General features: G+C 34.9%; 1 protein-coding gene across 12 annotated transcripts in view; it reads left to right on the top strand.

Annotated features, from left to right (window-relative positions):
* Nucleotides 1–13,066, top strand: part of LOC147916840 (uncharacterized) — a 181,599-nt gene that overhangs the window by 47,815 nt on the left and 120,718 nt on the right. For 2 of the 12 annotated variants that reach the window (XR_015552476.1, XR_015552475.1), the window contains 2 exons: nucleotides 4,459–4,530; nucleotides 6,163–6,573. The exons of 9 other annotated variants lie outside the window; for them this stretch is intronic. Coding sequence is in view for 1 of the 3 variants with exons in the window: in XM_087432148.1 (XP_087288274.1) it covers nucleotides 6,163–6,248 (86 nt within the window). In the remaining 2 variants the exon portion in view is untranslated. Of the gene's footprint in view, nucleotides 1–4,458; nucleotides 4,531–6,162; nucleotides 6,574–13,066 lie in introns of those variants that run through there. One more of the 12 variants, XM_087432148.1, reaches the window with a different exon arrangement.

Here is a 13,066-nt window from a genome sequence, read left to right as displayed (position 1 = left end):
AACTATTACGATTCTAAATTACTAAAACACTCCTTGCCCCTTTGTGTTCCCTCCTCTTAATGCATCTTGGGGGTTCCTCTATATGCCAAGGACGTTTGCCTAGGGACAAACATTTTAAATTTACAACCCTGAATAAAGAATGGAGAGGTAACTAGCCACATTCTAGTTAGTCAAATTTTCTGGAAACAAAAAAAAGACATCTATTTGTCCTGTGCAGTGAGGCCCTTTGACTTTTGCAAATCTGGGTTCACAGTTGGGTGTGGCGCCACTGATATACTGCCTGTCCCCTGCCCCCAAACATCAGTAGGGGCAAGACCACCGAGAAAAGGCGCATCTTCCAATTGAAAAGAGAGGCTTGGATTATTTACGAAAATGACATTTTCAGCACCTAAAACTCTGACAGCTGGGTAATTTAGCTTCCTCCCTGGAATCGTTGCCTTTCCTCTCAATTGTGTCTCATTGCTCTCCCCCACCTATCTCTCCTTAGCACAGATGGTAGTTCCAAAGATGTGAACGTAAGGAGAGAACCCTAGTGCTATAAAAATAAGCAAGATTGTTTCCCCTCTGGGTTTCTCTCACCAATGCAGCCATTGCTGCTGTCATGTCCTGTTTCAAAAGGGTGAAGAACGGTCGAGGGAATAGCAATGATAGAAAAAGTCAATGAATAAATAATATTGTGAATATAAAAGTTTTTATGTGCCAGAGATGAGGACGTTTTTTCTTGCTTTTAAATGCAAGTGTAAATTTTCTTTTAAGTGATGGCTCTCTTCTTTGATTTAAAACACACACACTCACACATTACTTAAAAGTCATTTTTAGAACTGAAGGTACTTTGTTTTAAAATCTAACACTTCTGCTGTTTTTCTTTTCTTTTTTTTTAAATTTTTTCTTATTGCAGTAACATTGGTTTATAACATTGTATAAATTTCAGGTGTACATCATTATACTTCTATTTCTGCATAGATTACATCATGTTCACCACCTAAACACTAACTACAACCCATCACCACACACATGTGCCGAATTATCCCTTTCCCCCTCCTCCCTCCCCCCTTCCCCTCTAGTAACCACCAATCCAATCTCTGTCTCTATGTGTTTATTGTTCTTATTATCTACTATTTAATGAAGGAAATCATACGGTATTTGACCTTCTCCCTCTGACATATTTCACTTTGCATAATACCCTCAATGTCCATCCATGTTGTCACAAATGGTTGGATTTCATCATTTCTTATGGCTGAGTAGTGTTCCATTGTGTATATATACCACATCTTCTTTATCCATTCATCCCTTGATGGGCACTTAGGTGGCTTCCTAGTCTCGGCTATTGTGAATAATGCTGCAATGAACACAGTGGTGCGTGTAGCTTTATGCATTGGTGTTTTTCTAAAGAAAAGTTAATGCCCAATACAAATAGTTGTTTTTTTCCTTATTTGTTTTTAACTCTAGTCATCCCCATTGTCAACTGTCAGCTGATCACAGGGAATTTGAAGCAACCCCCAACTGTCCTGTAAAGGGCAAAGATTATTGGTAGATTTTTATATCTCTTCCTTCATGTAGATTACAGATTTCAAGGTACTTTGTAGTATAGTTTAAAAATGAGGGGAAAATTAAAAAAAAAAAAAAAAAAACTATTGAGGGATTGATAGGAGTTGGTTCTATTTCTACCATACATTTATTTCAGAGAATGGGGGACGAATTGGGCAGATTTGTTGTTATCATGACACATGGAGATGGTTCAGAGGGGAAGGTTGGGTTCAAAGGACCATTGCTGTAACCAGATATCAGGGAGAATTGGACAATGAGGATAGAGCAGGTGATCTTTTTTTGGCCAAAAGGATTTAATTTGACTAATAAGCCTAACCCAGGATTCATCACTAGCAATGATAAATGACTTTATTTTTAAAATGTCACCACTCAGTTCTTTTATATCTGAAGAGGTGTGGGTTTTTTTCCCTTAAATTGTTGGGAAGTGGCATATATACCAGAAATAACATTTTTTAGACTAAGATAAAGCCTGTGTCCCAGTAGTGTCTCTACTGACAAGTTGTGAAATTTTGGGCATACCATTTTACCAGTCTTTGTCTTAGTTTCTTAATCTATAAAATTAGGATGATAAAACTTGTGCTGCTTACTTCACAGAGATGATGTGTGATAATATATGTAAAATTCCTTTGTGAACTATAAAATTCAATATACATATAAGGCGTTATTAGTGCTGAATGGTTAGAACATCTTTATATGTCTCCAGGTTGTAATATTTTAAGCCTCTTAGAGGACATAAAGCAAGATTGCTTTTAATCACAGCATCAATGCAATTTATAATGACAATTTTTCCATAACGCTTGTGTTGAGGATTGTACATGAGGCTATCGGTAAGTTCATGGGACCCTAGAGGTTTAGCATTAGTAACAGATCATCTGACTCAAGACTTCTCTGCCTCCTTAGACTTATATTAAATCAGAGGATTGGAAGAAAATCTACTGTTTGATCAAGAAAAACAGAATCTTGCCATCTCTAAAATATTCTCAAGATTTGGAGAATATTTACCTTGTTCTCTCAGGTCTTTATTTACCACTTGTAAGCATCCTGGTAAGGCAAGTAGCAAAATTTATTAGTATAATATACCAGTTGAAAAAAATATATATGCCTCCAAGAGAGAATGAAATATTTCAATATGTTATATTTCCTATCACAGTATCTTGAGTGAAATTAATTAATATCCAAAGCCCTCTGGAAGGCATTATTATACTTTGTGACTGTATCTTTGAAAGATTCACCACAAATTGTTGAAAGTATATCTTTACTTGGTATTTAAGACTTTCAGAGAGCAAGCCTACTATGAAAGGAAGGGAGGAAGGAAAGATGGAAGGGAGGAAACTACTAATTTTTATTGAAAAACTTCTATGTACCAGGCTTTGCATATGATAAGAAGTTTAATCATCTTGAAAACTCTGTGAAATAAAGTTTTTTTGTTTGCATTTTACAACAGAGAAAACTAACGATCAGAAAAATTAAACAATTGACAATGTCAAATGGCTAGTAATGGCAGAGACTAATCAAATGAGGGCTTATCAAAGCCTCATGCTTTTTCTGCATGCTAATGGAACCAATACATGTAAAAGGTACCATTGTAAGATTACCTAATGTAACTAACCTGTACATAGTGCTTTCTATGAGTGAGACACTGACTTAAGTGCATTATGTATATTAACTCATCTGATTCTCTCACAACTCTATGTGGTAGAGACTACTACCAATCAAGTTTACAGATGAGGAAACTAGGCAAAGATAGGTTAAATAACTTGCAGAAGATAACTCAGCTAGAAAATATTGGGGCTGGAATTCAAATTCTGGTAGTCTGGCTCTAGAGCCGATAATCTAGTTATCATGCTTGTCCCTTTATATGTATAATTTTTTAATCCCCAGAACAACTCTATAATGTAAGTCTTGTCTCCATTTTACAAATTATGAAACTGAAAGTTCCGGTAGGCTTCAGAGCTGAGATGGAGCCCAGTTTTCATTGACCCCTGTCTGGAGGTGTCCACTACACCTTTCAGCCTCATTGAGTGGGAGATAATCTTTGGTCTTAATCTTTGGTCTCTGATTTTTTTTCTATCTCAATTCCAAAAGGAAAGAAAAATTGGGCTTATTCATATCTTATGCCTACTAGGGTTTTAATCAAATGGCAGAACATTTGAGACAAAAGCAGAGGCATCATCATTATGAATGCAGGATGCAGAGGCAGAAGACACTGGGCTTTCAGCTATTGGTTGTGTAGTGTATCTTTAGATAGTTACTTAAACTTTCTAAGCTTCTATTTGTTCATCGATAAAATGGGAAATCACAGTAATACCTATGTCATGGGATTTTGATTGAGGTTTGAATGAATTAATACTTATTAAACTTATAATTTATATAGTACCCATACTATATTGCAATCATGCAACAACTTTTATTAAAAAGATATAAAAACTATAAACAACTCCAAATCAATCACATCTTCTCATCACTGTGATGACATCAGTTTAACCATTCACTCAAATACTTACTCACTCACTCATTTATTCAACATTTATTATACATCATTATGTTCCAGGACTTAGTTCTTCAAAGGTAAAGAGAATACAAACTCCGAACTTCAGGAATTCTTTATCTCCCAAGTAGAGCATTCCACAAAGTAGATACTTTAGAACCTTAATTCTTCCTGAACCTTAATTCTTATATGATATTCATAGCATGAAGTGAATATTAAAGTCTCCGAGAAGACCGGCATTAGACTGATCTGTTATCTGGTTTAACTCAACATTTCTTCAGTTTAATTATTGAGGGGTATTTTTTTTCCTGATATATTAAATAATATCCCATAGAATTAATAGAACAGCAAACATAACTTGGTAAATATAATTCCTTTCCAAGTACTCATTTCTATTTATTTCTGCTCCTTCCTTAACTTAGACTCTTGAATGAATTCTTCTTCTATTGATTGGGGAGAACAAAATCACCATCTTGCGCAAGTGTAATTGCCAGGTATGTTTACTAAACAAAAATGAAACTACTTGCTACTTGGCAAAGCAATTGGCTCCTTTGTCCCAAAACATGTTTATAAACCTGTAAGCGTATTTTAAATAGATAAATGATATCACTTTACTCACTAGTGTATGAGGAAAGAAAACTGGTGGGCAAAATAAGGACCATAAAAGCTAAATATTGGAATATCTTTCATGACATTGGGCTGGTACACTCTGTTAACTTTTTTAAACGATGCATATTATTTATTGTATTACTTGGTTATAAATAAGGAAATTCATCTCTATTTACCTTAAAGAAAATGAGAAATTTATTCGAGGAATATTGAACCATCACACAAAATTGAAGGAAAAATTAAACAACCAAGGACTCAGAAAGGAAAGCAAAAAAGGTAGCCTTCCAGGGATCTTAGTATCAAGAGTTTCCTGATATTCTCTCTAGGTAGTTGTCATTAACAGCATCAATCTCCTGACTTCCAGCTTCTGTTTCACTCTGGTCTAAACACAATATTCCCTAAAAGAATCTGACTGGTCCAACTAGATCAGAGGTCTTCCCTTGGATTAATCAATCAGTTGTATGTGGGAGACAGGGTTTCATATTATAGGCATGGTCACTGGAATATTGAACTACTATTAAACTAACTAAATGCACCTTCTCTGGAATGTATCAACACAGTAACTGTTGATATGGTGAATGCATTTTTCCCATTGTCCAACTGTAATAAAAAATGTTCATATTCATGTGCAAAGGACAGTTGTACATATTCAGCCTTGTTCTAGGACGATGTTAACTCTCTACTTTTGATCATAACATAGTCCAAAGAGAACTTAATTATTTTGACATTCACAGAACATCTTGTTGGGCACTTCGTTGATGACTTCATACTAATTTGACCTCATATACAGGAGGTAGCTAAGTCTGATGACTTAGAAAGATACATGGAGAGGATAGAAGAAAAACCCTGCAAAGATTCATCCTTTCTTCACAAGTTTGGATTCTTCTAGATTAAATGGTCTATTTCCCAGGGTTAGTGGGATGCTTCTGCTAGACGATAGAATAAGGATGCTGTTGAATTTGACACTATGACTACCGTCTTGTCTTTTTGCTCTTCTCATGCAAGTGACGAGCAGATAAAAAAATAATATTGGTAAGGATAGTTAACTCGTTACCAAGAGTTGCTACAGTTTTTGCTCAAAAAATGGAGGGGAGAAGAATATACCTGAAACTCAGAGGATTCATTAGAGTGTCTCTTGCTGTTTCCATGACCATTTTTAAGCATAAATAAGAAGTTGCGTGCTCAGAAAGTGTTAATCAAATGAATGCATTGACTCATTAATGAAAATCAATGTCACCTTTGGGACATGCCACCTGGGACACCTGAAATGATGTCTGTGGGTGAGGGAAATCTAGAAGTGTTGATGAAGGAGAACGATAATAAATATCAACTTGAGCTTCAAAACAGCTGTTAATTGCAGACTTTTGTATTCAGATTATTTTATGGATTGCAGCAGGTCACTTGACATCTCCATGATGGACTGGATTTGAGCAGATCTGACTGGTATAAGAGGGGAACTGTATCAGGTATTTTGTATGTCCTGATCCACATCTCCTCTGTCCACCTTTTTATTCTAGGCATTACAGTGACTAGCTGCAAGAAGATGGAGCCATCAACACCTCACCTCATCTGCACCGTGGATCTATTGTTTGCTGCCTCATAGCTTGTCTGTGGCTATGTGTAGCTTGTCTGCTGGCATTAGCCCACTTGGCCATTCTAATGCATGCACATCTGAAATTGCAAGGGATTTAACATCTTTGGGACAACTATCAATCAGGGAATGGGAATCAGTGGATAAATATTCCTCTCTTTCATGTCAAGGGTGGACAATTCTGAGACACATTCTACACTGTTCTTCAGTGGGACTGAGCCCAGTTACTCAATGATAAACATCTCATTACTACCTTTCCTTCCTTACCTCTTCCACTCTTCTTAGACTTTTCTTAGTTTTCTGGAATAACTTTCCAAAATAAACTATCTACATACAAGCCCTTGGTTTAGACTCAGCTTTATGAAGTAATCTAAGGTTAAGACATGGGTTCATTTGATGTATGGTCAATGTGCGAGTGCAGTGCAGTGGAGGAAATAAATGGAACTGTGCTGGAGGAGGTCATCGAGAAGACGTGACTGCCAGTTGACCCGAGAGCTAGACTCAGGCAATTGGAGGCTCCCCACCCCCTCATATGTCCTTGGAATGTACATGCTGCTCACCATTCCCACAGGGAGAGCCATTTTCAAGGACACAGCCTTGAGAAAGCAATGTGTTGCTGACACCATCTTGACAGTATATGTGACTAAACCCAGTTAAGGCCTCTATATAAACTTTAAAGATTCTGGTAGACAGTTGCAGAGATCTACTCATCTTGCAGTCGCTCAAGACAAGCATTGTTTGTCAGTTCCCTTGTTTGTTAAATCCGTTGTTTGTGAACCAACAAGCTGGATCAATTGAATACATATATTAAAAAAAATGACTTCACACACAAAAACAATTTCACATGGATTGTATTCCTAAATAAGAGTGGCAAAACAATAACTATTTTAGAAGGTAAAATGAAGTAATATCTTTAAGAACTTTGGATAGGTAATTTCCTTAACAGAACACAAAAGCACTAACCATAAAGATAAATATTGTTCATGGGACTTGATTTGTATTTAATATTTTGGTTTATCCAAAAACAACTAAGAGAATGAAAGATAGCTGCAGAGTAGGAGAAGATATTTGTAATACGTACATCTGACAAGGAACCTATAACTAGAATATATAAAAACTCCTACACACCAATAAGAGAAAGACAACTCTATTTTTTAAATGGGCAAGACTTGTGTAGGCACTTCATCACCAGATTGGGCTCTGAATTCTATTAAACTGCAAATATACTTAAAATAGTTAAGCTTTTATAAATAATTTATTTCTTAGTGTGAATAATTGTAAACAAAGTCATGCATTGCTTAATAATGGGGATACATTCTGAGAAATGTGTTGTTAGGCAATTTTGTCATTGTGCAAATATCATAGAGTGCACTTACACAAACCTAGATGGTATGGCCTACTACACACCTAGGCTATATGGTACTAATCTGATGGGACCACTGTTGTATATGAGATCTGTCATTGACTGAAACGTCATTATGTGGTACATGACTGTATAGAGGGAGTTAGGAGAGGACAGTGGGTCTATTAAGAAATGGGCACATGAGGTAAGGTAAGTAGAAAGAATATGGAAGGTCAAAGAGACATTTGTTTGTGCTTCAGAATTTGTTAATAAATAAATTTTTAGATACTTTTTAAATAACAGGAAATATTTAATTATACTTGCTTGAGGTTTGGCTGGAGATGAATGGATGGAGAAGATTCTTTAATAGAGTATGATTCCCTGGCACATTGCTAGAAACTTTTCAATTTGAGTAGATTATCTAGTCTACTTACTTACTTTAGTTCATAATTATTTAATGAGCACCTAATATAACCACGCAGTTTGCTAGGTGCTAGGAATAAAATGGTGAAAATTATAGACATGATTTCTGTTCTCATAAAGACCAAAGAGGGGTGAGACAGAGAAATAAACAGACAGTTGCAACATAGTTTAATAAGTGATGTTATGGGAGAAATGTGGAAGTCTCTAGGCCTAACTGGGCCTGTATACTTTTTAGCACCTTTGACATAAATTATTGTTGTTTTCATATTTTCTGAGTGGTTGTTCTTCCCAAGTCCTCTCAGTTGCGAGACTATCTGGTTTACCTAGCCAGACTTGAGCCTGGCTCTAATAAAGCCAATCAAGTTAGTATATAAAATTACACTGTAGGAATGTACTTCCAGCCTTATGATTTGTCATATTCTGAGCCATCTAACAGTTCAAGGAGAAAGATTTAGCAAATTTTTTTGATGAGAGAGAAGCTAGCAGACTATTTTGTGCAACTAATGAGAAAGAAGTAAAAAATTAGAAATTATGAAGAAAAAAGGGTGAAAGAAGAGAAGAAACAAATATATTTTTATTGTAAATATATGCTAAGACGTACTCAGCTAAGAGCAAAGTGGCTGTATCCACATAGAAAAGAACTAACTAAAGATATGGATCAATGTTCACACTGAAAAATGGAATAGGTAGGTCAAATGGCGTATAATTCATTCAGGTCAAATTCAAGAAAAAAAATTTTTCTGCAAGTGAAACCATTGGATCATAAAGTACTTTTCTTGAGGAAAGCCTGGTCTTGACAAGGCTTTAAAGATGTGATAGTTTGATGCATTTTAAATAGGTCAATTCACTCATGATGAATGTGTCTTTTTCCACAACTGAAAAGGAGAAGATTTCAGGAGAGACAGGCACTGAGGTATCAATCACAAGCACTGTGCTCAGAAAGAAGCAGAGAGAACACTCTCCTGCCTCCCAACTCTTCTCACCCCCACACATAACCGAAAACCTACAAAAAGACTATCTGTCTGTGACCATGTCAAGAATGATCAAGTACACTGCCCAACATTCCATGACTAAACTTTTGGTCAGTGGACAGTACATTAAAGACAAAAATCTTTGGTGCATAAGACAAAGACACTCCAGGAGGGAAATTTTATGGAGTTATGGAGCTTAGTCAGGAAGGCTTAAGGAAAAAGACCCTGTTGTCAACATAGTAACTATCTCAAGAAAGATTCTGCTCTGAAAGCAATTGTGAAAACACTGGAGATGTAATTTTCCTTTATTTTATCTTTAAATTATTAAATTTTATTTTTTGGAATAATTTTAGATTTACAGAAAATTTAAGCAAATAGTATAGAGAGTTCCATATACCTCTTCTCCCTACAGTTTTTTCTAACATCTTGCCTTTGTGGTATATGTGTTACATTAATGAACCAATATTGATACATAACTATTAACTAAAGTCTACAGTTTACATTAAGATTCACTCTGTGTTTTACTGTTCTATGGGTTTTGAAAAATACATATTATTGTGTATCCACCATTACAGTACTATACGGAATAGTTTCACCACCCTAAAAATTCCCCTCTGCTTCGCTTATTCATCTCTTCCTCCTCTACCCGCCTCCTCCCCCACCAACCTCCTAACCCCTGGTAGCTACTGGTGTTTTTTCTGTTTTCATAGTTTGTCCTTTTCTAGACTGTCATATGATTGGAACTATACTGTATGTAGCCTTTTAAGACTAGCTCTTTCACTTAGCAATATGCATTTAAGGTTCTTCCTTTTCTTTCTGCGGCTTAATAGCTCATTTCTTTTTATTGCTAAATAATATTCTATTGTATGGATACACCCTGGTTGTTTATCCATTTACCTATTGAAGGATATTTTGGTTGCTTCCGATTTTTGGCCATTATGAATAAAACTGCTAAAACTTTCACATGAAGGTTTTGTGTGGGCATGTTTTTAACTCAGGTACCTAAAGGAGTGATTGCTAGACTGTATGATGAGTTTATGTTTAGCTTTTTAAGAAACTGCCAAACTATCTTCCAAAGTTGTATTATTTTTTATTCCCACCAGCAGTGAATGAGAGTTCCTGCTGCTCCATGTCTTTACCAGTAGATATTGCCAGTTTTTTTGGATTTTAGCTATTCTAAAAGGTGTGTAGTCATATCTTGTTGTTTTAGTTTGCAATTCCCTAGTGATATATGATGTTAAGCATCTTTTCATATACTTATTTGCCATTTGTACATATTCTTTGGTGAAGTGTCTGTTCAGATCTTTTGCCTACTTTTTACTTGGCTTGTTTATTTTCCTGTTGTTGAGTTTTAAGGGTTCTTTGTATATTCTAAATATGTTCTTTATCAGATATGTGCTTTGTAAATATTTCCTCTCAGCCTGTGCCTTATCTTTCCAGTCTCTCGACAGTATCTTTCACAGAGCAGAAGTTCTAAATTTTCTTTCTTTTTTTTTTTTGCTTGAGGAAGATTAACCCTGAGCTAACATCTGTCCCAATATTCCTCTATTTTGAATGTGGGTCACCACCACAGCATGGCTGACAAGTAGTGTAGGTCCACACCCAGATCCGAACCCGCGAACCCGGGCCACCGAAGTGGAGCGTGCGCACTTAACCACTATGCCACGGGGCCGGCCCCCTAGAAGTTTTAATTTTACTAAAATGCATCTTATTAATATTTTCTTTTAGGGATCATATTGTTATTGTTATAACTAAGGTCTCATTATCAAACCAGAGGTGATTTAGATGTTTTCCTATGTTATTTTCTAGAAAATTTATAGTTTTGAATTTTACATTTAAGTCTGTCATCCATTGTGAGTTAATCTTTAAAAGGTGTAAAGTTATGTCTAGATTCATTATTTTTTCTTTGCATATGAATATCCAGTTGTTCTAGCATCATTTGTTGAATAAATTATCCTTTCTCCGTTACTCTACCTTTGTTCCTTTGTTCAAGATGAGTTGACCATATTTGAGAGGGTCTATTTCTGGGCTCTCCATTCTGTTTCATTGATCTACTTGTTTATTCTTTCACCAATACCACACTCTCTTGATTACTCTAGCTTTACAGTGATTCTTGAAGTTGGATAGCATCAGTCCTCCAACTTTATTGCTGTTACTGTTATTATTCTCCTCCTCTTCCTCCTTCTTCTGTTCATTCCTCTGCTTTAATATTGTCTTGTGTATTCTGGACTTAGACTTATCATATGAACTTTAGGATCAGTTTGTTGATATACACAAAATAACTTGCTGGGTTTTTTTATTTGGATTGCATTGTAACTATAGATCCAGCTGGAAATAACTGACATCTTAACAATATTGAGTCTTCCCATTCATAAACATGGAACCTTTCTCCATTTACTTATATTTTCTTCGATTTTTTAATCAGAGTGTTATAGTTTTCCATATAAGATCCTGTACATATTTTGTTAGATTTTTACCTAAGTATTTCATTTTGTTTGGTGCTAATGTAAATGGCATTGTGCTTTTAATTTCAAATTCCACTTGTAAATTGCTGGTATATAAGAAAGTGATTCAGTTTTGTATATTAATCTTGTGTCCTGCACAACCTTTCTATAATCACTTATTAGTTCCAGGAGGTTACTTAGTTTTTCGGTTTTAATTCTTTTGAATTTTCTACCTAGACAATTATATCATCTGTGAACAAAACACAGATGATATGATTTTCGTTTCTTTTTTCTCAATATGTATAAAGTTTATTTCCTTTTCTTGTCTTATTCACTAGAGAGGTCAGTTGGATGTTGAGTAAGAGTAGTGAGAAGGGCATCTTTGCCTTATTCCCAATCATAGAGGGAAAGCATCCCGTTTCTCACACTAAGTATGATGTTAGCTATATATCTTTCATAGATGTTCTTTATCAAGTTGAGGAAGATCTCCTCTATTCTTGGTTTGCTGAGAGGCTTTTTTTAAAATCATGAATGGGTGTTCAATTTAGTCAAATGTTTTTACTGTTTGTACTGATGCGATCATATAATTTTTCTTCTTTATTCTGTTGCTATGATGGATTACATTGATTTTTGAATGTTGAACCAGCCTTGCCTACCTGAAATATATCCCATATGGTCATGATTTATAATTCCTTTTATACATTGTTGGATTTTTATTTGCTAATACTTTGTTGAGGATTTTTTCATCTATCTTCATGAGAGACATTAGAATGTAATTTTCCTTTCTTATAATGTCTGTGTTTGGTTTTGGTATTTAAGTAATGCTGGCCTCATAGGATGAGTTAGGTAGTATTCTCTCTGCTTCTATTTTCTGGAAGAGGTTGTAGGGAATTGGTATAATTTCTTCCTTAAATATTTGGTAGAATTCACCCATGAAACCATCTGGCCCTTATGCATTCCTTATGGAAGATTATTAATTATTGAATCAATTTTTAAAATATAGGTCTATTAAGATTGTCTATTTCTTCTAGTGTGAGTATTGCTAATTTGTGTCTTTCAAAGAATTGGTCTATTTCATCTAAGTTATCAAATATGTGGGCAGAGATTTATTCATTATATTCCTTTATTATCTTTTGAATGTCCATAGGATTGACAGTGATGGTCACTCTATCATTTCTGATATTAGTAATTTATGTTTTCTTTTTTTTCCTGGATAGTCTGTCTAGACACTTATCAATTTTATTGATCTTTTCAAAAAACCAAGTTTTAGTTTGTTGATTTTCTCTATTGGTTTTCTTTTTTCAATTTCATTGATTTCTGCTGTAATTTTCATCATTTATTTTCTGTGGCTTGCTTTAGGCTAAAATGGCTCTTCTTACTATATTTTTCTAAGGTAGAAACTTACCGATTTTAGATTTTTCTTCTTTTCTAATATACACATTCAGTGCTAAATTTCCCTCTAAGCACTGCTTTTACAGAATCACACAGATTTTGATAAATTATATTTTCATGTTAATTTAGTTCAAAAAATTGTTTTTATTTCTCATGAAACTGCTTCTTTGATCAGTGTGTTATTTAGAAGTGTATTGTTTAATCTACAAGTATTTTGGTATTTTCTAGATGTTTTTATTTATTGATTTCTAATTTAAT

This window comes from Ceratotherium simum, chromosome 6 (assembly GCF_057802395.1).
Source record: "Ceratotherium simum simum isolate JZ-2026a chromosome 6, ASM5780239v1, whole genome shotgun sequence".
NCBI lineage: Eukaryota > Metazoa > Chordata > Mammalia > Perissodactyla > Rhinocerotidae > Ceratotherium > Ceratotherium simum.
This window is presented reverse-complemented; position numbering and strand designations above follow the sequence as displayed.